Source organism: Dreissena polymorpha, chromosome 13, assembly GCF_020536995.1.
Source record: "Dreissena polymorpha isolate Duluth1 chromosome 13, UMN_Dpol_1.0, whole genome shotgun sequence".
Classification (NCBI taxonomy): domain Eukaryota; kingdom Metazoa; phylum Mollusca; class Bivalvia; order Myida; family Dreissenidae; genus Dreissena; species Dreissena polymorpha.
In genome coordinates, this window is record NC_068367.1 from 6,058,239 (window position 1) to 6,083,205 (window position 24,967).

Below are 24,967 nucleotides of genomic sequence, written 5' to 3' on the forward strand. Positions count from 1 at the left end.
TACTGAAAAAATATTTTGACAAAAAAGGGGGTGTCAGAAAACTTACGTGTCAGAAAACTTATGGTAGATTAAATTTAATAAAATAGTTTTGAAACTGCTGAAGTTTTTAATACATAAAAATATACATTGTTCAATTATGTTTATTAAATTCAAAGAATTCACTGCATGATTAACAAAAACGAAGCAGAAATGTTGTGAAATTTATTTAAATACAAACTTTAGACACATAATAATGCTTAAACATGTAGTTTCCAACATGCAATAAAGTTGTCAAAGGCATTTACACAAAATGACAAACACAACAGCGCTTTAGCATCCCTTTTGTAATGGACCTGGGCCCTATGTACTGGGAAAAAAATCATAATGTTGACTAAAATTTTGTGCTGAAATTAGGTAAGTTTGTAGGGTTTTGGCTTAACTTAGGTAAGTTTTTTTTGCTATCTAGTATTATAAAATTGACAACAAAAGGGTATTTACGATATATATTTACAAAGGTTCCAATCACAGAGTAGATTATGGAGATAAATGACATTTTAAATTAAAGCAACAACAACACCAAAACAATAACAACAGCTTTGTAAAACATTTACCAGTTGAATATCACCGGTTGTTACATGTACATATCTGACGGATAATTTTTCAGTATTATTCAAACCACTTGTCAAGAGTAAGCATAAAGTTATATGTAGTACAGACTGTTCATTTCTAATATAATAATGATGACAAAAATGAGAATGTCTCAATTCCCTAATTAAATGATTTCTTTATAATGGCGTGTTTGAGTGTAAAATAAGTAATATGTGATTGTAAACACACTTTATTTAGCACACCTGTTTTTAAAAGAATAAATTAAAATCAGAATAAAACTACGTTGTAAAGTTAATGTATTAATTGTAGGTCAATTATGAAAATTTTAAAAACTAAAAGCGTGTAAATGCAATACTATGTTTCAACCATGATACAGTGGAAAATATGATTCAGAGGCAAATAGCATTTTGTAAATAACAAAACACATAACCTCTTCTCAATCAAAGATAAACACGTATATAATTTGTACAGCAATATTTACACACATGATTGTATTTTCTTTAAAAACACTTTCCTATTTCCACATAGAAATTAAAGGGTTAATAAAAACAATTAATTTTAATCAACAAATAAATATAATTTTAAAAGCAACATATTTAATGTAACACATGATACAACAGTCCTCGATGCTCAAACACAAACACTCCCACACACAGTTACCAAACAAAGCCCATACGTTTCTTCGTCTCGACATCATGGATGTTCTGCTTAGTCTCCTCGGTGGAGTCTCTCTGGTAGTGGGGCATCTGTTTGCCGCTCTTATCCATCACCATGTAGCTGGGCCGGATGCCGCCCTTGCCCTCAAATACAGGTCCCGCCCCTCCACCATGACCCGGTGCAGCGGCCTTGCGGAGCGGGTACGTGTTGCGGCCTCCCTTCTCGCAGTGCTCGATCACCTTGGTGGCGTACTCCTGGAACTGTTTCTCCTCAAGGGCCAGTAACTCTATGTTGGCCTTGTCCAACGCAAGCGCCTGCTGCTTTTGCTCAACCTCCTTCTGTTTGCGAAGGTCCTGCACAGGGGGTATGGATTGAGATACAATTAGTTTTAGTCCTGCACAGGGAGATGCATTGAGATACAATGAGTTTAGGTCCTGCACAGGGGGGTGGATTGAAATACAATGAGTTTATGTCCAGCACGGGGATGCATTGAGATACAATGAGTTTATTTCCTGCACAGGGGGATGCATTGAGATACAATGAGTTTATGTCCTGCACAGGGGGATGCATTGAGATACAATTAGTTTATGTCCTGCACGGGGGATGCATTGAGATACAATTAGTTTATGTCCTGCACGGGGGATGCATTGAGATACAATGAGTTTATGTCCTGCACAGGGGGATGCATTGAGATACAATTAGTTTATGTCCTGCACAGGGGGATGCATTGAGATACAATGAGTTTATGTCCTGCACGGGGGATGCATTGAGATACAATGAGTTTATGTCCTGCACAGGGGGATGCATTGAGATACAATTAGTTTATGTCCTGCACAGGGGGATGCATTGAGATACAATGAGTTTATGTCCTGCACAGGGGGATGCATTGAGATACAATTAGTTTATGTCCTGCACAGGGGATGCATTGAGATACAATGAGTTTATGTCCTGCACAGGGGGATGCATTGAGATACAATGAGTTTATGTCCTGCACAGGGGGATGCATTGAAATACAATGAGTTTATGTCCTGCACGGGGATGCATTGAGATACAATGAGTTTATTTCCTGCACAGGGGGATGCATTGAGATACAATGAGTTTATGTCCTGCACAGGGGGATGCATTGAAATACAATGAGTTTATGTCCTGCACAGGGGGATGCATTGAAATACAATGAGTTTATGTCCTGCACGGGGGATGCATTGAAATACCATGAGTTTATGTCCTGCACAGGGGGATGCATTGAAATACAATGAGTTTATGTCCTTCACAGGGGGATGCATTGAAATACAATGAGTTTATGTCCTTCACAGGGGGATGCATTGAGATACAATGAGTCTAGGTCCTGCACAGGGGGGTGGATTGAGATACAATGAGTTTATGTCCTTCACACGGGGATGCATTGAAATACAATGAGTTTAGGTCCTGCACAGGGGGATGGATTGAAATACAATGAGTTTAGGTCCTGCACAGGTGGGTGGATTGAAATACAATGAGTTTAGGCCCTGTACATGGGGTCCATTCTGGGAAAATGGGGTTTAATTCATGTGGGAAAAGGGTCAACCTAGAAAAGCCTGAGTGTTCTGCACAGGCTTATCAAGGAAAATACTTTCCGCTTTCATGGAATTTTGTTCGAAGGTTGTCTCTTGTTATAAATTTAAGGCAGAAAATGTCATCACTGATTAGCCTGTGCATACTGTGTATACTGTGCATACTGCACATGCTTATCTAGGACATCATTTAACGCACATGCATTAAATCCGTTTTTCTTATAACCAGGCTTACAGTATAAATCTTTTTAACGTTTGTGCCTTATAACTTGGAGTTTCGACATTTATTGCTAAACAAATTGAAAATTATGCAAGTCTGCCTATATCTTTTACTGGAACAGCATATAGTCAATAATAAATATTGTATTTAGTCACTGAAATAAGCAGCTTTGCAAATTAAAATATTTACTCTAAAAATCATTTGTTGAGCGTATGAAAATGTTAATTGCTGCCTTTGCAGATCAAAGACACAGTGCAAGCCCAAAATTGTTAGTACAAAATGTTTTAAATTTCTGCTTTTGAATTGTAAATGTATGATTCACTAAATCGCACTAAATAAGTTTATCTTATCATTATTAAACTGATAAACAATGAAACAGGGATTCCAACTGTACATTATATGTATGTTTTCTTATATGAGAAAAGAAATATTTAAAAAAAAGATATGCGGCAATGATTGTGGTTGGAGTTTATGAAAGGTAAAGAGTTCAATGAATGAGATCAAGGATAGCGAATGTCTTTTTCTGTGCAGTTCTTAGCTGCATCACACGCAGTACAGGATGTTACACGGAGTTTTTGCGGCTTATTTTACATTATTACATATTGCTGGTCATAAACCTATAGATACAAAACAGAAAACCAAAAGAATAATGGAAATGAAATTAAAACATATGAGTCAACCAGCCACATGCAAAGTATCCGTCCATATTTTAAATATATTTCACGCACATTCTTTGAACAAACCTGTCTTAGTGGTTTGTCGGGCATTGCTATTTGATTCAAGTATTAACAGTATCGAGAATCGCGCTGATGCTTAATACATAAGTCAATATGGTGGAACAATTCTTGTTAAATTTATTAAAAATAATATGTTTTATGGTATTGTTAAAAACACATTAAGAATCTATTATTGACATACCATAATTATATCGCTGGATATCTTCATTTAACATCTTTCTGCTCTAAAGAAAATTCCACTTGACCTAGTTCATGCTATAGCGTCTTTATTATATAACGCAGCGACCTGTATATAAACTCTGACATTCACACACACTAACCGCGACTGACGAAGGTGTAGAATCTACTAACAAATTGTATTGATGTGAAGAGTTGAGTGTAAAACTGTTCTATCTATCATGCCTTTTCAAAAGAGATAAATTTTTCTTTTATACCTAATGATAAAATATGACATTTCTGCAGTGAAATAACAGCAGTGAAAATAACAAATTGTTATTTTCACCGATGAAAAGAACACATTTTCGGAACTCCTTTTCTATTTTTAGATTATCATAAATAATTTTATATATATTTTCTATGATCACGAGTGAATTAAAATCACCATTCCACCGAATCCAACACATTTTCTTTTTATTTTATGCTTAAATTCACTGTTTAATTACATTGTAAAAGAGTTTTAACTGGAAATTCCGCTGGTATAATGACGTCATTTTGTCATACTAATGACGTCATTTTGTGTTTTGAAGTGTTTTGAGGCACGCCACGGGAGAATCTCCTAGAAAGGGTAACTTTTCAGCGAAAGGGAAACAGCTGTTAAATATTTTCTTGAAAAAGGGGCATAAAAGAAACAGAAAATTTGTTCATGTCAGTGTTAGATCGTTTGTTATTTCACTCGTGATAATAGAAAAATAATATTTTCACTCGTGGCGAAAATATAATTTCTATGATCACTAGTGAAATAACAAACGATCTTACACTGACATGAACAATTATCCTCTATTTCATGCTGAACACGCAATAAAACAGTATTAGAAAGACGCTGCCATGTTTCCAATGTTCTTGTGGTATTCTCAAATCAGCCAATGGATCAAATGAAGTGTATTAATTCGTGGGTAGCCTTTGGCATTTTTATGAACGTAACATAAAGGTCACCTAAGGTCAAAAGTGACGTTAAACAGCTACACCGAAAAAATATTGACCATCCCCCCCCAAAAAAATTCCCCATTGGCTCGCAGCAGCCCATACATCAGACAGAAACAATACCGTACCGCCTGGTCCAGATGGAATCCCGCCAGATGCCGGCTGTCCTCAAACTTCCTGGTCCGCTTTTCCTCCTCATTTCGTCGGAAGATCTCGTCTGCAGCCTGTCGGATACGGATTGTCTCCAACTCCTGGCGGCGTTCTTCCTTCTTCTTCTGCTCTGCCTCCTTCATCTGCAAAATTAGAGGTGTATCATATGAGACGGGTTCTGAGAAAACAGGGCTTAATGCATGTGCGTAAAGTGTCGTCCCAGATTAGCCTGTGCAGTCCACACAGGCTAATCAAAGACGACTCTTTCCGCTTTTATGTTATTTTTAGTTTCAAAGAAGTCCAACCTTACCGAAAATCAAGTTAAGGCGGAAAGTGTCATCCCTGAAAGTGTCATCCCAGACTGCACAGGCTAATCTGGGACGACACTTTACGCACATGCATTATGCCCAGTTTTCTCAGAACAAGACTCATATGTATTTGATGTAAATACATAGTTTATGTTTAATGTTTGAGTCATGCTCTAGGAAAACTTGGATAAATGTATGTGCTTAATGTGTACACTTTCCACCTAGACTGGATTTTCATTAAGAAAAAAGGGAAGTAAACCAGAGCACCGCACAACGGGTGCCAACGCTCGGCTGAAGTTCAATTTTGAATAAATAAAAGCTTGTCAGAATTATTTTGAGGTCACATTGACCTTGACCTTTGACCTAGTGACCCAAATATGGATGTGGCGTGTAGAACTCATCAAGGTGCATCTACATATGAAGTTTCAAAGTTGTAGGTGGAAGCACTTTGATTTTAGAGCCAATGTTAAGGTTTTAGCATGGCGGACGCTGGAAAGACACAACACGACGAGCTGGCTATGAGAATACCTCGGGTTTTCTCCGAAAACAGCCGAGCTAATAAGAACAATAATTATTTTACAGTTCTGTGGCATTAAAACGTAAGTTTATAGCCCTGAATGCACCTTGCTATAGGAAGGAAAGCAGACCATCTATATCTGCTATACCTGTATGTTCCTCACCTATCTCTGCTATACCTGTACATTCCTCACCTATCTCTGCTACACCTGTATGTTCCTGACCTATCTCTGCTATATCTGTATGTTCCACACCTATCTCTGCTATACCTGTATGTTCCTCACCTATCTCTGCTATACCTGTACATCCCTCGCCTATCTCTGCTATACCTGTATGTCCCTCACCTATCTCTGCTATACCTGTATGTCCCTCATCTATCTCTGCTATACCTGTATGTCCTCCCCTATCTCTGCTTTACCTGTATGTTCCTCATCTATCTCTGATATACCTGTATGTTAATCATCTATATCTGCTATACCTGTACGTCCTCACTTATCTTTGCTAGACCTGTATGTTCCTCACCTATCTCTGCTATACCTGTATGTCCCTCACATATCTCTGCTATACCTGTATGTTAATCATCTATCTCGGCTATACCTGCACGTCCTCACCTATCCCTGCTGGACCTGTATGTTCCTCACCTATCTCTGCTATACCTGTATGTCCCTCACCTATCTCTGCTATACCTGTATGCCCCTCATCTTTCTCGGCTATACCTGTGGTCCTCACCTATCTCTGCTATACCTGTACGTCCTCACCTATCTCTCCTAGACCAGTATGTTGCTCACCTATTTCTGCTATTACTGTATGTCCCTCACTTATCTCTGCTATACCTGTCGTCCCTCATCTATCTCTGCTATACCTGTACGTCCCTCACCTATCTCTGCTATACCTGTATGTCCCTCATCTATCTCTGCTATACCTGTAGGTCCTCACCTATCTCTGCTATACCTGTATGTTCCTCATCTATATCTGCTATACATGTATGTTCCACACCTATCTCTGCTATACCTGTAGTGTCCTATGCTCCGCCTGTTCGCTGATGACCTTGACCATCTTGCCCTCCTTCTCCCCCTCCTCTCTCGCCCTCTTCTCCTCTGCCTCCTGCACGGCCTGACGGATACGCTCATCCTCGTCGTCAAGCTTCTGCTTCAACTGGGCAGCAAGCTTCTCACGTATCGCCTCCAGGGTCTGCTGCTTCTCACTGTTGTATTGATCAGGAAACATTAGAGGATTTAATTAAGGGGATTTATTGGAAGGGATTTATTAGAGGTGACTTATTTAAGAGGATTTCTTAAAGGCTATTGAGAGTATATGTAAGAAAGTTTTTAATAAAAGGAATTCAAGACAAATAATATTGTAGATTTCTGAAAACTCTCCGACTTATGGTAAACCTTGTACATATGACCTTCTTGTGAAGATGTTATATGTGACCTCATATGTGACCTTATATGCAACCGATGTGACCTAAAATGTGACCTACTTGTCAAGCTGTTATATGTGACCTCATATGTGACCTTATATGCAACCTATGTGATCTCATATGTGACCTACTTGTGAAGCTGTAATATATTACATATGTGAACTCTCATAAGTGACCTACTTTTGAAGCCGTTATATGTGAACTCATATGTGACCAATGTGACCTTTTATGTGACATACTTGTGAAGCTGTTATATGCGATCTCATATATGACCAATGTGACCTTATACATGACATTCTTGTGAAGCTGTTATATGTTACCTACTATATGTGACCTACTTTATGTTGCCTACTATATGTGACTTACTTTATGTTCACTTCTATATGTGACCTACTTGTGAAGTTGTTATATGTGACCTACTATATGTAACCGAACTAACTAATGGGGTTGTTTACCCTATGGACTTCGGTTAGAAACCATTGCCCGAGCACACTGCTTAACATAAAACTCGATGTTAAAAAGCCGAAAACAGCTATAATATGATCAGCCCGATTTTACTGGGCTGTACCATTTATAATACAACAATACATTGCAGTGTTGATTTTACTGGGCTGTACCATTTATAATACAACAATACATTGCAGTGTTGATGCGCAGCTTCAATAAATATCTATTGGTTTAAAAATATCTGTACTTTTCTATTCAATAAGCGTTAAAAACGCAGTACTCGATAAACTTAATGGACAATGTCTTGCCTAAAGCGGTTAGAAAGCGGCGTTTTCATTGGATGACAGTATTTAAAAGCATGGCTCTGATTGGTTATCTCTTTCACGTCAGGCAAAGCAAGTAGGTCAATCCGTTTTGAGATGTCAAATTCACACAAAGAACGACCTTGACATGGCGTCTGCTCTTGCACGGACGTGAAAGAGACAACCAATCATATTGCATAGCGTCTGCTCTTTCGAACTTTTAAAATGTAAACAAAGCAGAATTTCATTAGGAAATGTATGAAACAAGAGGAATAATTACATCCATTAATACTTGAATCTATTTGAATTTAATATGATTGGCATCTGTTATTCAACTACTATGAAGATGTTATATTACTATTATTGTTATTATTATTATTATTATATGTATGTTGTTTTTGTTGAAAAGAGAGAGAAGGAGGAGAATAGCCCAATTTTTATAAGTAAAGATGATGAAAAACACATACTGTTGTATGTGGCATCATCATTACTTGACCCACTGGGTTTGTTGGAGTGTTTAGACTTTATGATCTGTGTTTTAAATGTTAAAATCAATATAGAATTACTTTAATTTTATGTTTCTATGAAAGAAAAGAAATACACGGAAGTGTAATATGTTGGAAATAAGCAAAAATTATTAATATTTTAGGATTTTACAGATCACAAAGTGGTTTAACATTACCACTATGTATTAGATCTATGAATAGTTGGAATTTGTTGTTAGAGTTATATGTTATACAAAGAACTCTTAGCAATGGAAAGATATAAAGATTAATAAACATTAATTAATAGGGAAAGAAGAGCCTGATTTAATAGCTCTAATAGGAAAAGGGGGATTTGCATGTAAACATGCAATTATATAGAAATATAACAAAAAATTGTATTTGTTAATTGTAATTTGGTTTTAAATTATATTTTGTATTGTAATTGGTGTGTATTCGTAAATGTGGCACAATGTTCAACACTTGCAGACAGGGAATATAGCCGTAATGCTCCAACATAAGACCCTGTCTGTATGGAACTTAAGGAGTATTGGGCTATGAAGAAGAAATATCCACCAGAGTGGCGTTAAGACAATATTTAAAAGAAAGTCAATAGTAATATTGGTATATTACAGTTAATTACTTACTTGTCGCCAAAAAAACAGTTACCTTTATAGGGCCACGTAAGAATTATAAGGTAAAACAATGTATTTTACAGTTAAAAATTTAACAAGACAAAGATGTTTCTATATAAAAGTAAAACAATATGATGTTGTTATACTGAAATAATCCAGTAAAATGGAATTGGTTAAAGAGATACCAAGTCATACTAAGATGCAGGAAGATGCCTTATTCTAATCTATAATACTAAATATCTCGGGGATGAAGCAGAGTAAAAATGGTACACAAGTACCTCATTTGCTATGTGAGCAAAGTAACAATTTTAATAGAAGTTAAGGTTAACAAACAAACAAACAGTAAAGTACAGGTGTATCTTATATACTATAATACCTAATATTGGAATTTTAAAAATAATTAAAGTACCAAAGAGTTGGTAATGCCCTTTAAAGGGCTAATATGGGTTTTGCAAGGTGTATGACACTGCACCGTGCACTCCTGTCTGACATGGCTCTTCGAGTTTGAAGGAGAAGGGGGGTGTCAGAGGGGAAGGGAGGGGGTGCAATGCAGCCAACATACCCGGGTTACTGGACAGCCTAGTCCTTTCTTTTAAATAAAAACTGCTATAAAATATGAATCTATTAAGAAACCGAAGAATGTAAATGGTGGACTAACATCATACTCTTATAAAAAATGTTTTAAAATAAGGAATACCAGGTCATTACCATTGGCCTGATTTAGAAAGGGCAAGGCTGAACAATAATCCCGTGAAAAACTAAAACAAAGTTGTGTCGAAATGACACAAATCCAATACACTAACAATGACTACGTTGGACTTGTGCAAAAATAACACGGTTTTAAACAAATCAGTCACATGACTGAATAATAGGGTAGGTGATGACTGCTCTCCCTCTCCCAATGACCTAGATCTTGGCAGTTATCTGACAGTCTAGAAGGTATTTGGCGAGGGCAGAGAGATGGTTTTGGCAGTGCAGCAGCATGTGGGTCGCGGTGAGGGGTTCCTGGCACCTAGGACATGCAGGGTCTACAATGAGGACATACTTTCCCACGTCAACGGGCTCTGTCAAGCACAATGCTTGCTGAGTATCTGTCAGACGGCCTGAGGGTTTTCACGGGTCTGATAAAAGTATGTCGACGGGAGGCCAAATTGTCAGTCCGGAGATTCCACTGACCCACGACAAATTTCTTTGCCAGGGAGTAGATCTCAGTAGGCGCCAGAGGTTCCTACTATATGTTGCCTACTATATGTGACCTACTTGTGTAGCTGTTATATGTGACCTTCTATATGTTGCCTACTATATGTGACCTACTTGTGAAGCTGTTATATGTGACCTACTATATGTGACCTACTTTATGCTGCCTACTATATGTGACCTACTTGTGAAGCTGTTTCTCCTTCTCTGCTCTCAATCTCATCATCTTTCTCTTGGCAGCAGCAAAGATACGACACTCCTCATCCTCCTCCTGCAACACATGGCATGATTTAACATATACAATTAATACTACAACTAACCATGCAGTCTTCAAGTACATAATCTTAGTACGTAGTTATGTTTCAGCTGTCAATTTGCTGAGACAAACATGAAAACTCTGACAAAATTATTAACATAAAAAATATCAAACATAAATCTTAATCAAAGATGTTAAAAGCAAAACTTTTCTTAATTTTTGTATTCAATGTAATTTATAACTGATTCATGTTTTGAAATTATTGGACCCTGCACATTTTCTTAAAACGGAACACAATTTTCATACTTGTGCAATCATAATGGGACTGCACACACAACACCTTTCTACAAAGCCAGCTTTTGTATCATATTTATATAAACCATGCTCTATGAAAAGGGGGTTTAATGCATATGTGTTAAGTGCCGTCCCACATTAGCCTGTGCAGTCTGCATAGGCTGATCAGGGACAACACTTTCTGTCTGAACTGGATTTAAAGAAGATTCTTTCTTTAAACAGAATATATCATAAAAGCGTAAAGTGAACATGCTCTCAAACCCCTTTTCACAGAGCAAGGCTCACATTTAAGCATCCCAGGAAGCAACTAATCAAAACAAATCGTCAACATACATCCTCCTGGTTTTCTTGCAGCTTCTTGAGCGCTACTCGCTCGCCAATCTGCTTGCGGTTGTCGTCCATGAGTTGTTGCTTCTCGTCCCGACGTATCGCCTCAAGTCTCTCCTTCTCCAGCTTGTTAGCCAGCGCAAGCTTCTGTAGCTCCTCCCCCTCCACGGCATCCTCCACCTGCGCCTTCTCGCGCAGGCTGTGGTGGTCCCGGATCCTGCAAACAACACAGGCAGCATGTTAGGTTAGCTATGCATACATAAAAATGATGATTTTATTTGAGCAGTGCAACAGGTTAACCTTTTCACAGTTGAATATAACCAATTTTCGGAATTACTTTTTCTATTTTTAGATTATCATATCAAGATTTACTTTATGCATTAAGCTTTGTTTTCCTAGAGTGAGTCACATGTTGTTTCCTGTATTGAGGCACGCCAAGGGAGAAAGGGTAACTTTTCAGCCAAAGGGAAACAGCTGTTAATTATTTTCTTGAAAAAGGAGCATAAAAGAAACAGAAAATGTGTGTGCCACTCGTGAAAATATATTTTCTGTGATCATGTGTGAAATAACAAAAGATCTTACACTGACATGAACAAATATCCTCTATTTCTTTTTAATATTCCATAAAATAAAAAAGAATCACAAATTTAACCGTTTGCAGAATAAAAGCGCAAAATGCTATATGCTACCATCATAGAACCAGAACAGGCTGTGAGTAAGCTGAGTTCAAGTGTAACACTGTTTGCTAGTGCTGCAACAATACGCCAAAAACCGTATTGCAATATATTGTCAGTTCAAAAACCCGTATTGCAATATATCGCAATATATTGCTAACTTGTACCAAAAGTATAACTTGCCAATTACCCGAGAATCCCGTATATTCCAGTTTTAAAGCAAATTCTGGTACATATTTACTATAAATGTGCTCAAGAATAACAAGAAACACAAACATTCGCAAATTTTCTTAAGTATCAAATACATTTTGGCATTCGTTACTATTTAAAGATGTGATTAAATAACGTCCAACCGGGGCGTTTTTTTCCACCGAACACACGTAATTCACCTGACGTGATGTTCCCGTTTTTATACAACACAAAATACACCCATGCTTTCCATGCGTAGTTCTACATGTCTGCATAATTTTCACGCGCTTTTTATGAAGACAAAGGATAAAGCACTTTTTATTTGACGCTATAATTTTTTACTGTCGCAATAGCATTAAAATTTGGAAGCGTATTTCCAAAATTCGGATTACAAATTTAATAATGCTCAATTCAGAATCGAACGAAACATTTACAGCTGTGCGCAATTAACGATAATCTGTTCAAAGGCATCAAACGAATGCTCCGATGTAACAACGCTACTCCGTATAATACACTTTCGGAATGCTATTTTTACGAAAAAAAATATTTACACTGCTTTGTTTTGTTTACCTTGTTATCATTATTTCGGATGGCTTTTCTGGGCGAAATGTGAATGAATTTTTGTAAAATGTTCGTACCGGTATGATGAAAATCGTATCGCAATACAATATGCTGATTGCGTATTGCGATATATATCGATATACTGGTAGATTGTTGCAGCACTACTGTTTGCTGCCAATCAGTATCTTAGGGCTGGAAACAAGGCCTTTAAAACTTAATTAAATTTGATTTTCTAAGGGACTGTATATGACGACTCTTACTGAGCCTTGAGAAAGCGTTCGTTGTCCTTGGCAGCGATGATCCTCTCTGCTGCCTTGGCCTGGTCCTGCCTGATGGCCTCTTCATACTCGCGCTGTGCGCGCTCCAACCACTCCCGGTCTTGACCGGTGCTAGCCTGCGCTTTGAGACGCTTCAGCTCCAGCTGAGCTTCACGCTCCTTCAGCACCTCGGTCAGCATCAGAGCACTCTGTAACAGGCAGATATATAAAATATATTAATTAACCTTACTATGGGAAAATTGGGCTTCATTCATTTTCACACAGTGTTGTCCCTGATTAGCCTGTGCAGTTTGCAAAGGCTTATTAGGAACAATATTTTCTGATTTATTGGATTTTTTTATTTTCAAAAGGACCCTTCTAAACAAAACTCCAGCTTAGGCAAAAATAGTTGTCCCTGACTAATCTGTCAGGAAACTTAACACACATGCTTTAAGACCCATTTTCTCAGAACTAGGATAATATTTTTAGGTACACTTTCACCGTTTAAGGCAATGAGAAATGTTAATGCACAATAGACTCGCTCTTTAATTATTATGCAACCAAAACAACATAAAAGTTTAGATAAATTAAAACAAGAGGGCCATGATGGCCCTGAATCGCTCACCTGACTAACCTTGCTTCATGAACTTAAATTTTATTAGACCCATATACAATCCCAAGCCAAATTTTATTCATTAATACATTCTGACAAAATTTCATTAAGACGTGATGAAAACTGTGACCTCTTTCATCTACACAAGGTTTTACTAGAATTTGCCCGGTGACCTAATTTTTGACCCCAGATGACCCATATACGATCCAAAATCAGATATTATCAAGATAAACATTCTGACCATATTTCATTAAGATCATATGAAAACTATGACCTCTATTGTCTTCACAAAGTTTTTCTACGATTTCACCTAGTTTTTGACCCCAGATGACCCTAATACAATCCCAACCCAGATTTCATCAAGATTAATATTCTGGCCAAATTTCATAAAGATTTAATGAAAACTGTGACCTCTACTGTCTACAAAAGTTTGTTTTTTTAATCTGACCTAGTTTTTGACCCTAGATGACCCAAAGTCAATCCCAATCCAGATTTTAACAAGACAAACATTCTGACTATATTTCAATAAAATATGATGAAAACTGTGACCTTTATAGTCTACACAAGGTTTTTCTATTATTTGACCTAGTGCCTAGTTGCTGACCCCAGATGACCCAAATACAATCCAAACAGGGCTCCTCTTGCCCAAAAATTTCTGTGGCCAACATTTTAGCCAAATGGAATTTTGTGTAGCCAAATTTTAGAAACTGTAGCCAAAGTTTTAGCAAAGCATTTGCAGGGGTCAAAGTTGGATATTTTGAAAATCCTGAACTTAAAGCTGGGGGCCAGGGGGCCGCAGGGCCCTCAGTGGGTCCAGGGGACAAGGGGGCCAGAGGCCCCCAGAAGCTCCTGGATTCGACACATTTAAAGGGTGCCTGTACCTGTTCTGGTGATTCTATTTTCTTAAAACAACAACATACACATATATTTAAAAATCTTCATGTATTTGATAAGGAACACACAAAACTTAGTAAAAAGGCAATTCATTCACATGCACCCTCTGTCTGGCATGGACTGGACTGCAGGTGTTGCTTTTGAAGAACCAGATAAAACCTGTAACAGTGGTTACAAATTATATTTTTCACACATACTTTAAAAAAGTCAATAATACATTTTTAATTAATGCAGAATCAAATGTCACCATTTATATTCACAGAATCATGCTGCCAGAAGCCTCCACATACACCTAAGAAAATTGGGTAAGGTGGCTTCTGCTAAACAGTTAAAATTGAAAATTTCAGCATTGGTTCCCCTAGTTTTTATCCCAATCGTTGTTTGAATGCTTAATAATTGTATCCTGGTGTGACCCAAATTTGACGATGTAACGGTTACATGAAGCAATATTTAGCAAATAATTTAAGAAATAATGAATGTTTAATAGCACAAAATAAAAATTTTAAACTCGGCTGTATTACTTTGAAATGATTCCAAGACAATAATCATCCATTTAATCGATAAAAATAGAACATCGTCGAATTAAGGTGTCGGCGAATTTGGATTACGGTAGGTTGCCCATATTTGTTTTACAAAAAGTAAAAAAAAACAACATTTCTTGCTGCTGGGCTCATATATTGGGGACAATAAAACATTTTATTTAACTAAAAAAGACCTGTCCCAGTCAGCAAAAATGGCGTATTTGATCGTATTTTCAATTACTGTTAAAATTCTTTTCCTGATTTATGCTTTATTCAAAGGTCAATATGTTTTAAAAGCTCACAATCAATGAATCATACGTTATTAATAAAAAAAAATTGGCAAATTTGCTAGATCTATCTTGCCGATTTTTAATGCAAAACAACCTAAACAGTAAATTTTAGCAACAGAAAATACGACCAAATTCGGGGTGTTAGTTTAAAAAAATAAAAACCCTACCTGGTTGGTCTTGATGGTTCTTATATTCTTTATGTGATAAGGGCCCTCTGCGTGGAGACGCAATGCCTTCTTCCCACAAGACTGATAATTCAGGGTTTTCTTACAAACTTCTCAAACCGCTTTTCCACAAGCTTCCACTTTTCTCAACCAGTTCACTACCCGCCCGTAGACTACAGCTGGGAATGGCCACCCATTATAAACTGTACGCTGAAGTTTCTTTAGCTACCAACAGGCAAATATCTCGTTGCCATTTTTCTCAACTTAAGTCTAAACACAGCTGCCCATTCGGCATCAAATATACGCAAAAAGTACTCAAATTGATTTAAATCGGCAGCAATCTTTAATCTTTAATCAGATGTAATTGTTTATTTAATCCTCTACGATGTACGATTTGTTTTCACATCAGTAATTTGTCTCGATGACCGGTGTTAATGCCAACTGCGTATGAATTTTTCAGGTCAATAACATGGCGATGTATTGATGCACAGTCTACAGCTGAAAGCGGTTAATATCTGGGACGGCATGTCAGGAAAAAAATCAATACCGATAATTCACATTGTTCATTAATTAAGCAACGATTAATAACACTTATCCTTTATGGATTTTCATGAAAGAAAAACCATAATAAAGAAAATTTTATTCTCTTTAATCTGATATATAAACAAGTTTGGAAAGAATTGGATGAACAATTTGGACTTTATTGCATAAACACCATTTTCTCAATTCAAGGGGAGGTAATTCTGTACTTCATGGACCAATAATGCTCATTTTTTGTAGGGTTCGTGTCCTCATTGATATAAAGACACTGTGCAAATTTGGAAAGGATCGGACAAAAAATGTGGAAGATTTTTGAAAGTTTTCACAAAATAGGCAAAAACGAATAAACATGCAAAGTTCAACGAGCTCCTGCGGCCATGTTTTTTGACGAATCAAATTTCTTTGAACAACTTTTTCAGAGGAGCCTTCAAAGGTCATCCCTTTGAATTTTTTTGAAAATCTGATGAGCGGTTTCTGACAAGAAGATTTTTTAAGGTTTTTACCATATATGGTCATGGCGGCCATCTTGGTTATGTGATCAAATTTTTTTTAACAATTCTTTTGTCCCATGACCTAGGGATGCTCCACATGAAATTTAGTTGAAATTGGCTCAATGGTTTAGTAGAAGAAGATGTTTACAAATTGTTTACAGACAGACGGACGGACGGACGCCGGACGCTGAGTGACCACAATAGCTCACCCCGAGCTATCGCTCAGGTGAGCTAAAAATACAGTTTTCATCTCCATTTATGAAATGAATGCCCAGTCTGAAATTGTTTGCTGGTTTCAATTCGGCATCACACAGATTTTTAATGTATTTTAAGGAAGGAAAGGCTTTTATATTTAGCACACAATTAGAAAAAGGTAAAATTTAACAAATACTGTTTTTCCTTATTAAAAACCTTCATAAGCAACTTACATGGAATCCTTTCACTCTGTCTGTCTGGTAGTATTGTTGTGTTTTAGCCTTATCAATAGCTGCCTTTCTCTGTGCAGCTTGGTATTTTGCTTCTTCTATGTCTATTTCTACTCGCTCTTCCTCTTCCTTCTTTTCACGAATTTTTCTTGCTTCGAGTTTACGTTGGCGCTGTCCCTACAAACAAAATATAGTGAAATAAAGACATTATACAATAATTATAATAAATGCAACCTACTACACACATAAATCATATTGACACAAAATTAACTTATAGAAATCAAATAATCAACAAAATACTCAGAAATAATAATTCACTCTTAAATATTTCTGCAAATTTGTTTTCATTGAAAAGCCAAAGTAATACTTTCATATGATTTGTTAAAACCATTTCTTGTACATTTTTTGTGTTTTTTTTATTTCACAACACAAGCTTTATATGATTTCATATATAGTGACCAATTTATCAATCATGATAAAATATAAAGCACTGTTGACAAATTAATTTTTGAATGTTCTTGCGTGTAAACAATTATCTGAGGAAAACAAACATAAATTCTAATTTATCAATACACACCGCAATTGTGTTTCCCCAGTGTTGGACTACTTCTTTTGACTGGTTTTTCCTGTTTTCCCTCTCTTCTTTGACTTGCCTCAATCGATCATCTTCAATCTGTTTCCTGTGCAACTGCTGCTGAATTCTGTCCCAGTCCGACTTGGTGAGTATTGTGACTTGACGGAGGTCAGTGGTGTCCGGAACTTGAGGCGGGGCTTCAGGGGTGGCTAGCAAGAATGTGTTTGTGTGTTTGTAATGAAATACATTGGATGTCAAGATAAAGTAATTTGAAATATGTCCACAAAACTGTTAACATGCCAAAATATTGATTTTTTTTTTATCTCAAAAAGCTTTAAAATTCTTATGAAAATTCAAGAGGGACTAGATCTCTAGATCAAACTGATTGAGGGTATTTAAACCTTTGGAATTAATTCTATATCTAGATCGAAATAAGATGTGACTCTATTACTGATCTATTAAATGGATAAATAAATATGACACGGGCCTAACTTTACATTTCTAGTTGAGTTTCTAGTTAGTTAAAAATGGTTTGCAACAGCAGATTTATGATCTCAGTGCTTAACACAAGGCACTCATAGACCCGTAAAGTATAAAATGGTGCTAGTCATTATTAGTTTTCTTTTATTTCATATTTAATATCAGAATGTGGTTAGTTTCCTGGGTTAGATGGTCTTCCAGAACTAAGTTCATTTGCACATACTTATGCCAGTAACTGACAACTGCCCTTCTTAATCAGAGTAGAAGGAGAAAGATGGTTCAACGGATTTCTAAACAAATCCCCACACAATCTGATGGCCATGCATTGATCAAATCCACAATCCTTGTATTCCTAAATCATGCATTAAGCCTATCTCAAGTACCATATGTATTTTATGGGGCCTTGGTCCTAGATGTGAATAACTGCTTTGGAAAATAATATAAACAGATAACAATCACAATATTCAAAGATTACGCCAATTTACTTTACTTTAAACATATTTTATTTCCAGATAATGACATTATACAAATATATACATTGGTCCATACATACAAAATGGAAAAAGGGTTAGACCCAGAAGTTCTTCAACATTATCGGGGGTCCTTCCCTTGCGATTGTTTTAACATGTTGTAATGGTGACAGATTACATAAAATATTAATCATGTCATTTACACAGTATACACTTGGGAACATAAATCTCAATAATTATATTTATTATATGATGACATCAGTACTACTTATAATAACAGTTGTTACCAAAAATAGTAATACAAATAGTTATAATAATAATTAATCAAAAATATAATAATGATATTGTAAAGAAAATATACTTATAACTTATACAAAAAAGGATATTAATAATGATAAGAATACATATAGTAATATAGATAGTAATAAAGATAGTAATAAGTCCTGTCCAGCAAAATGGAAAAAAGTAGCTAAGCAATGAGTCGCTTTGTTGTAATAATATATTTTTTAACTTCGTTAAAAATGATGGTGTTGTTTTCATTATTTAGTGAAGGCTTATCGTAAAGGAGCACCTCACAATTAAGCGGATGAAACGATCTTAGCGCAGTGAACAGAGCTATTCGCTGCAAATGGTATGTATGGCAATGAAAGAAGTAATGCTCCGCATTTTCAGCATCATTTCCGCACGCACATAGGGGAGTGTTTTTTAAATGATTAATGAATAAGTCTGAGTTTAGGTTGCTGCAATTATTTCTTAAACGCGCATGTAGAATTGATGAGTGTCTATCCCCAATGTAAAAGTATGGGGGATTATCTTCGCATAAGTTAAATAATTGTTTCAATGAAGTTTTAAATTTCGAAATATTGTAAATGTTTCTTATTTCAATAGGTAACGAATTCCATAGATTAATTGCAGATGGTAAAAACGAGCGTGAATAAAGTAAAGTTCGTCTTGATAAAATAGTATAGTCTTCCGCGTTTCTAAGATTACGAGAAGATTGTTCATGAACTGTTGGTGGGAGAAGATTATAAAGGTAATTGGGGCACTGACCGTTATGCATTTTGTAGATATTAATAAGTTTTAGATAACTTCGTCGTTTTTCTAGACTTGGCCATTTAACTTCAGTGTAAAGGTTTCTAAGTGAGACGGATCTGGTTAGGCCTGAGAAAATACGCGCGGCTTCATTTTGGATTTTTTCAAGTAATTCTTTGTCGTACAATGTACAACCGTCCCATACAACACACGCGTATTCTAATAATGGTCGCAAATGTGTGAAATATATTTGGTTTAGACATTTTCTTGATAGTTTGTACTTAACTTATCGCATAACGCCAAGGATTTTCGACGCGGAAGTCATAATATTATTGATGTGGTTGTTCCATTTACCATCGCTGCTAAGCGTAAGACCGAGATGTTTGTGTTCATCAACAAATGTTACGGGTACATTACCAAACATTAACTTGGGAAGAGGACTATTCTTTTGTGTTGTGAATAGAATAGCTTCAGTTTTTGGGGATTAAAATCAACAAGCCAACGCTTTGCCCATACATTAATTAGGCATAGGTCATGGTTTAAAATACCCTCGAGATCGGCTAATCCAGATGTGGTACATGATAATGAAGTATCATCAGCAAACAGTCGGGTAATACTTAAAAGGTTTTCTACAATATCATTAACATAAATCAAGAAAAACAACGGCCCTTAAATACTGAGCCCTGGGGGACACCGGCATTTACTTCTAATGACTGCGACTTTGCTGAGCCTACAAAAACTTTTTGGGTACGGTTAGACAAGTAACTCTCTATCCACTGTAATATATTTCCACTTATGCCATGTTTAAGTTTGAATGAAAGACCCCGGTTCCAAACACGGTCGAACGCCTTGGATATATCACAGAATATCATGCAATAAGTTTCTTGTTGTCAAAAGATCGAGCTATTTGATCAAATATATCAATGAGTGGATAAACTGTTGAGTGTCCTCTAAGAAATCCTGATTGTTTGCAGTAAATTAAATTGTGTGCAACAAAATGGTTATATAAGTGTTTATAAACAGCACGCTCCATAAGTTTCCCTATGCAGCTTAAAAGAGGGATTGGGTGATAGTTTGAAGGTATGTGCGAGTCACCCTTTTTGAATAAGGGCATCACAATTGCATTTTTCCATGATGAAGGAAATGTGCATTCTTGTAGTGATTTATTAAACAAAAGGCATAGCGGTTTTGAAATTGACTCGCTAGTACGCTTAAGAACAAGATGACTTATTAAATCTTCCCCAACAGCTTTGTTAGTTATTAAAATTTTGATTAAATCGATAATTTCTGTTTCAGTTATGGACACATTTTGCAAACTGGCAAATGGAAACTGAGTAGGGACGGGAAGAACTCCCGAAGATGAATCTAAAGTTGAAATGGAAACAAAATAATTGTTTCAGCACGTTGCCTTTTCTTCTTCAGAAGTATATATAGTTACATGGCCATGTATATCGACCGATTTTAGGGGTGGTTTCACATCAGAATGTGAATGTGAGTTTATGAGATGTTTTAACATCTTCCAGTATTGCCTGGAGTTGCTTGATTTTAAATCAGTTAATGTAGTTTCAATATTGGAGTAAAATTGTTCCTTTGCATGTTTAATCATATTATTGACTTTGTTACGAGCGCGTTTAAACTTAGCCCAGTTGTTTTCAGAAGGTTGTTTTATCGCGGTAACTTTAAGTCGGTAGCGTTTACGGGCAAATGTATGTATCATAGAGTCGTACCAAGGTTTATCTTTAGGACGGACTGTAACTAATTTAAATGGAATACATAATTTCATTAGTTCTAAAAGTTTGGCCGTAAATAAAGTGGTAGCATCTTCTTCACTCATCATTGTTATAAAATTCCAATTTTCGGTGTTAATTAAATTGTTGAGACGTTGAAAATCAGCTCGTTTGTACAACCAAACATGTCTCTGCATTGGTTTACTTATTACTGATGGGACTTTAATGTGCGCAGCCGTGGCATGGTGATCACTTACAGAATTATCAATTGGTATAACCTCACTGTTCAACACAATTAAATTGTCTGAGACAAGTATGGGGTCAATTGATGTAGAAGTATTGGAAGTGACTCTTGTTGCTTCAGTTATAACGTTCCTTAAATTAAATATTGCCAATGACTGTTTAAGACGTGTATAGTTTTTGAGTTGGTCTTTGTTTATATCACCAAGCATGATAACATTTTGGTTCATATCCAAGGCTTTGTCAATATTAGTTTTGAGGTCATTCCAAAATGATATGTTTGAGTTAGGGGGACAATAAAAGCAGAAGAGTAAAGCGGAGAAGTAGCCAGTATTAAGTTCAATCCATAATGAGTGCAGACTGGGACATTCTAACTCAATAACACGCCGCGACAGTAATGACTCATTTACATAAGTTAATAAGCCGCTGGAGTGAGGTGTATAATCTTTACGGTGAAAACATGTATTAAAACCTTCAATTGTTAAAGCATTATCGGGAACAACATCCGTAATAGATGAGTTTCCGTGAAGCATAAAATGTCAAAATTACACAGATTACTAGCTACATAATCAAGTTTGTAACCTATTGACCGCACATTCAAATTCAATACACTGAGTGCCTTGTAATCCGGTCCTGGATTTAACTCGATATCCCCTGATAAAAGTAAAAGAAAGCGTAAAGCGTCAATTAATAACAGATTCATTTCAAAGAAAAACGGTCAAATAATGCAACCTGAGAGTAAAGCGCGCGATAGCCCGAAAAGGGTGAGAAGAAATAATACAAATTCATTTGATGCACTCCACATGTAAGCGACTTTTTTACAATATTTACTTCAATTAAATAACCCCACAGTCACTCGAAATGCAGCAATATCGTTACCCATTAGGTAAAAGTTTAACACAAACACATAAATGACTGAATGGCCGTGAGGTTTTACAAAAATAAATTACATTTCTTGCGATTTCTTGGCATCTGCTGGACAGGACTAATAATGCACAAAAAACAAAAAGGATAAGAAAAAGAAAATGAAACATAATGGGAATAAGACAGTTGGATAATATAGGTTTAGTAAAAATATGTTATTACATTATTAGCTGAAAACTAGCATAAACAACGATCTATGGCTTTGTAATCCTAGTTTACAATACTACAATTGGAATGAGTTTTGAAACAAAATAATGGAAGAGTATTTTTAAAGCGAATATATAAACAATATCAACCATGAGAAGTGTCGTTTGACATGAAGACAGAAAAAAAACAGTAGCACGAGCATAACATCAATATCTGCAGTAAATAGTGGTCAGAATATCTCATTTGGGTTTACAGTATAAGACTTAAACCATAGCTAGACTAATCCCCAGTTACAAAGGCTAATATCTGTTACTTACACTAACGTGAAATAAATATCGGAAAATTGACAGACGATCATGATAACTATGTGTGAATAACAATTATAATGCAAAGAACCCGAGGACATGGATTATTGTGTGAAAAAAAGGAGAACAACAACGTATTCACTATAATCCGAGAGTTCGAGAATCACTATTCATACTCAGTATAAGTGATTGGATTCATTGCAATTTGTTAAAACTGATAAATGTGACACGTAGTTCACACGGTGAATACATATAATTAGAAATCACCTGGGTAATCCCTAGTAGGTGACAGGTTTCTCTTATACTACATAATTTTACTTCAGACACCCAATGACTTAGGTTAAGCTACTTAGCAAAAAATGTATTCACTGAACTCGAAAATTACTATTGTAAATCAGTATAGTTCGTTTATAATAGATGCATTTTAATAAAAACTGTTCATCACGGCCATGATGTTCGCATGGTAAATAAAAACAACTACAAATCACGTGTTTACTGACAATGAGAGTATTAAAACATAGGCTTAATCCTATTTACATGTTCTATACATTGACTAGATTTCGATATTGTGATAAGATGTGTTTACTTATTTTATAGCCCTTTATAGTGGTGTTAGTAACATAATGCGTAAAGGTACACACTATTTTTAGTAGAGTTCCACATTTGAGTTCGGGAGGGGATAACAAACGTACATTACGAAAACGAGTAAAGAAATAAACAACCAAACACGCGAATAACAGAAACAAGTACACGTTCATTAGTAAAGATGATTATGTTACATGATTTTCATAGACATCAAAGCACTACATCAGTTTGACCAACAGCAGCAACAAAAAGTCCGTTATTAATAATTAAATAAACACAATTAAAACATTTTCTACGAACGGACTTTTTGTTGCTGCTGTTGGTCAAACTGATGTAGTGCTTTGATGTCTATGAAAGTAATTATAACTTCGGGTCGGTGAACTGGTCTCATTAAATTGCTGAAGATATAAGGCAGCATCCTCAAATTTTATCATACGAATATCATGACAACAATAAAATGTTGTTTTTTTTTTTTTAAAGAAGTAGTTTTACCCAACTAAAGAAGTAATGGTACCAATATTGATGTTGAGGACGTGCTGTGATAGCATTTTACAACTGAACCATGCCTCAATGACCAAGACCCCCGTAAAGTTAACAACGATTAATATATAAGATTCTTGATACCTTGGTCTATGACTTTCGTTTCGAATACAAATGGTCGAATAATTAAATTAAGCTATCAGTATAAAGTTTTAATTGACATTACATCCATCAAAGTTTATAAAAAAAAAATATCAGTATCACGTAGTGCAAAATGAAATACTCCTGTTTTGCTATCTATTCAACACGAAACAATGGACGGTCAAATGAGATCATTTAATAAGCGCAAATGTCACAATAAGTTCAAATATGTACACAAGAAGTTTTAACATAAACAACAGCATAACATGTAACAGCATACACAGTGTCAATAGCTACAGTAATTAGCTACAATAATTTGGTGTCAGAAGATCTCAAATATTTTAAAATTGTTGAGTTCAGTCATAGCTTATCTTATCCCATTTAAACACGGTTGTTATATGAACTCACGACACTTTATTGTCGGGATAAACAGGGATGAAGAGGAATTTGATTGCCTTAAAGGAATAGCAATACTACTATAAAAACCCAGAGACCTGTGTCATTACTTAATGTAACGTGACATAATAATTTCAAAAAGAACTGAAAATAACTATTCGTCACCAATAAAAGTGATGGTAGATGCCTTTTAGTAAGATCTGTTCAGGAATAACGACGATAAAAGCGCAGTGATGAGGAAGCGAAAAGAAATGAAGAACGCTGGCCACCGCCCGGTTGATGACGTCACCGCCCTTAATACAGGACTGATGAGCCGACTTCAGCTCCACAAAGACATAGAGTCAACGTGGTTCTTCAATGGCTCTGTGTTCGCGCTAACTAAACGACAAGAGCGCATTAAATTTGACCTGTATGACAATATTGACACAGTGATTCGTGAATTCCGTGAACTCCGTGCCAAGCGTAATTAACACATGTTTCCTCGCCTGAGTGTGATCACTGCATTGATCTAACCTGCCGCTGCTGATCCGGTGAGACGAATCTAGTTTTGTTGTGTTTTTCTTCATTTTTACTCCAACATTATGCATGATATAAGTTGATTATGCTTTTTGTAGATAG

The 24,967-nt window shown here is 36.1% G+C and overlaps 1 protein-coding gene across 1 annotated transcript in view; it reads right to left on the reverse strand.

The window, feature by feature from the left end:
* Positions 1-187: 187 nt before the first annotated feature.
* LOC127854907 (cilia- and flagella- associated protein 210-like) overlaps positions 188-24,967 on the reverse strand; it is a 33,804-nt gene continuing 9,024 nt past the window's right edge. The window contains exons 2-9 of the mRNA XM_052390017.1: positions 17,426-17,631; positions 16,852-17,025; positions 12,914-13,119; positions 11,236-11,446; positions 10,538-10,623; positions 6,878-7,070; positions 5,021-5,185; positions 188-1,598 (exon numbers count right to left, since the gene is read on the reverse strand). Of these exons, the coding sequence (XP_052245977.1) occupies positions 1,245-1,598; positions 5,021-5,185; positions 6,878-7,070; positions 10,538-10,623; positions 11,236-11,446; positions 12,914-13,119; positions 16,852-17,025; positions 17,426-17,631 (1,595 nt within the window). The 3' untranslated portion in view covers positions 188-1,244. The remainder of the gene's footprint in view (positions 1,599-5,020; positions 5,186-6,877; positions 7,071-10,537; positions 10,624-11,235; positions 11,447-12,913; positions 13,120-16,851; positions 17,026-17,425; positions 17,632-24,967) is intronic.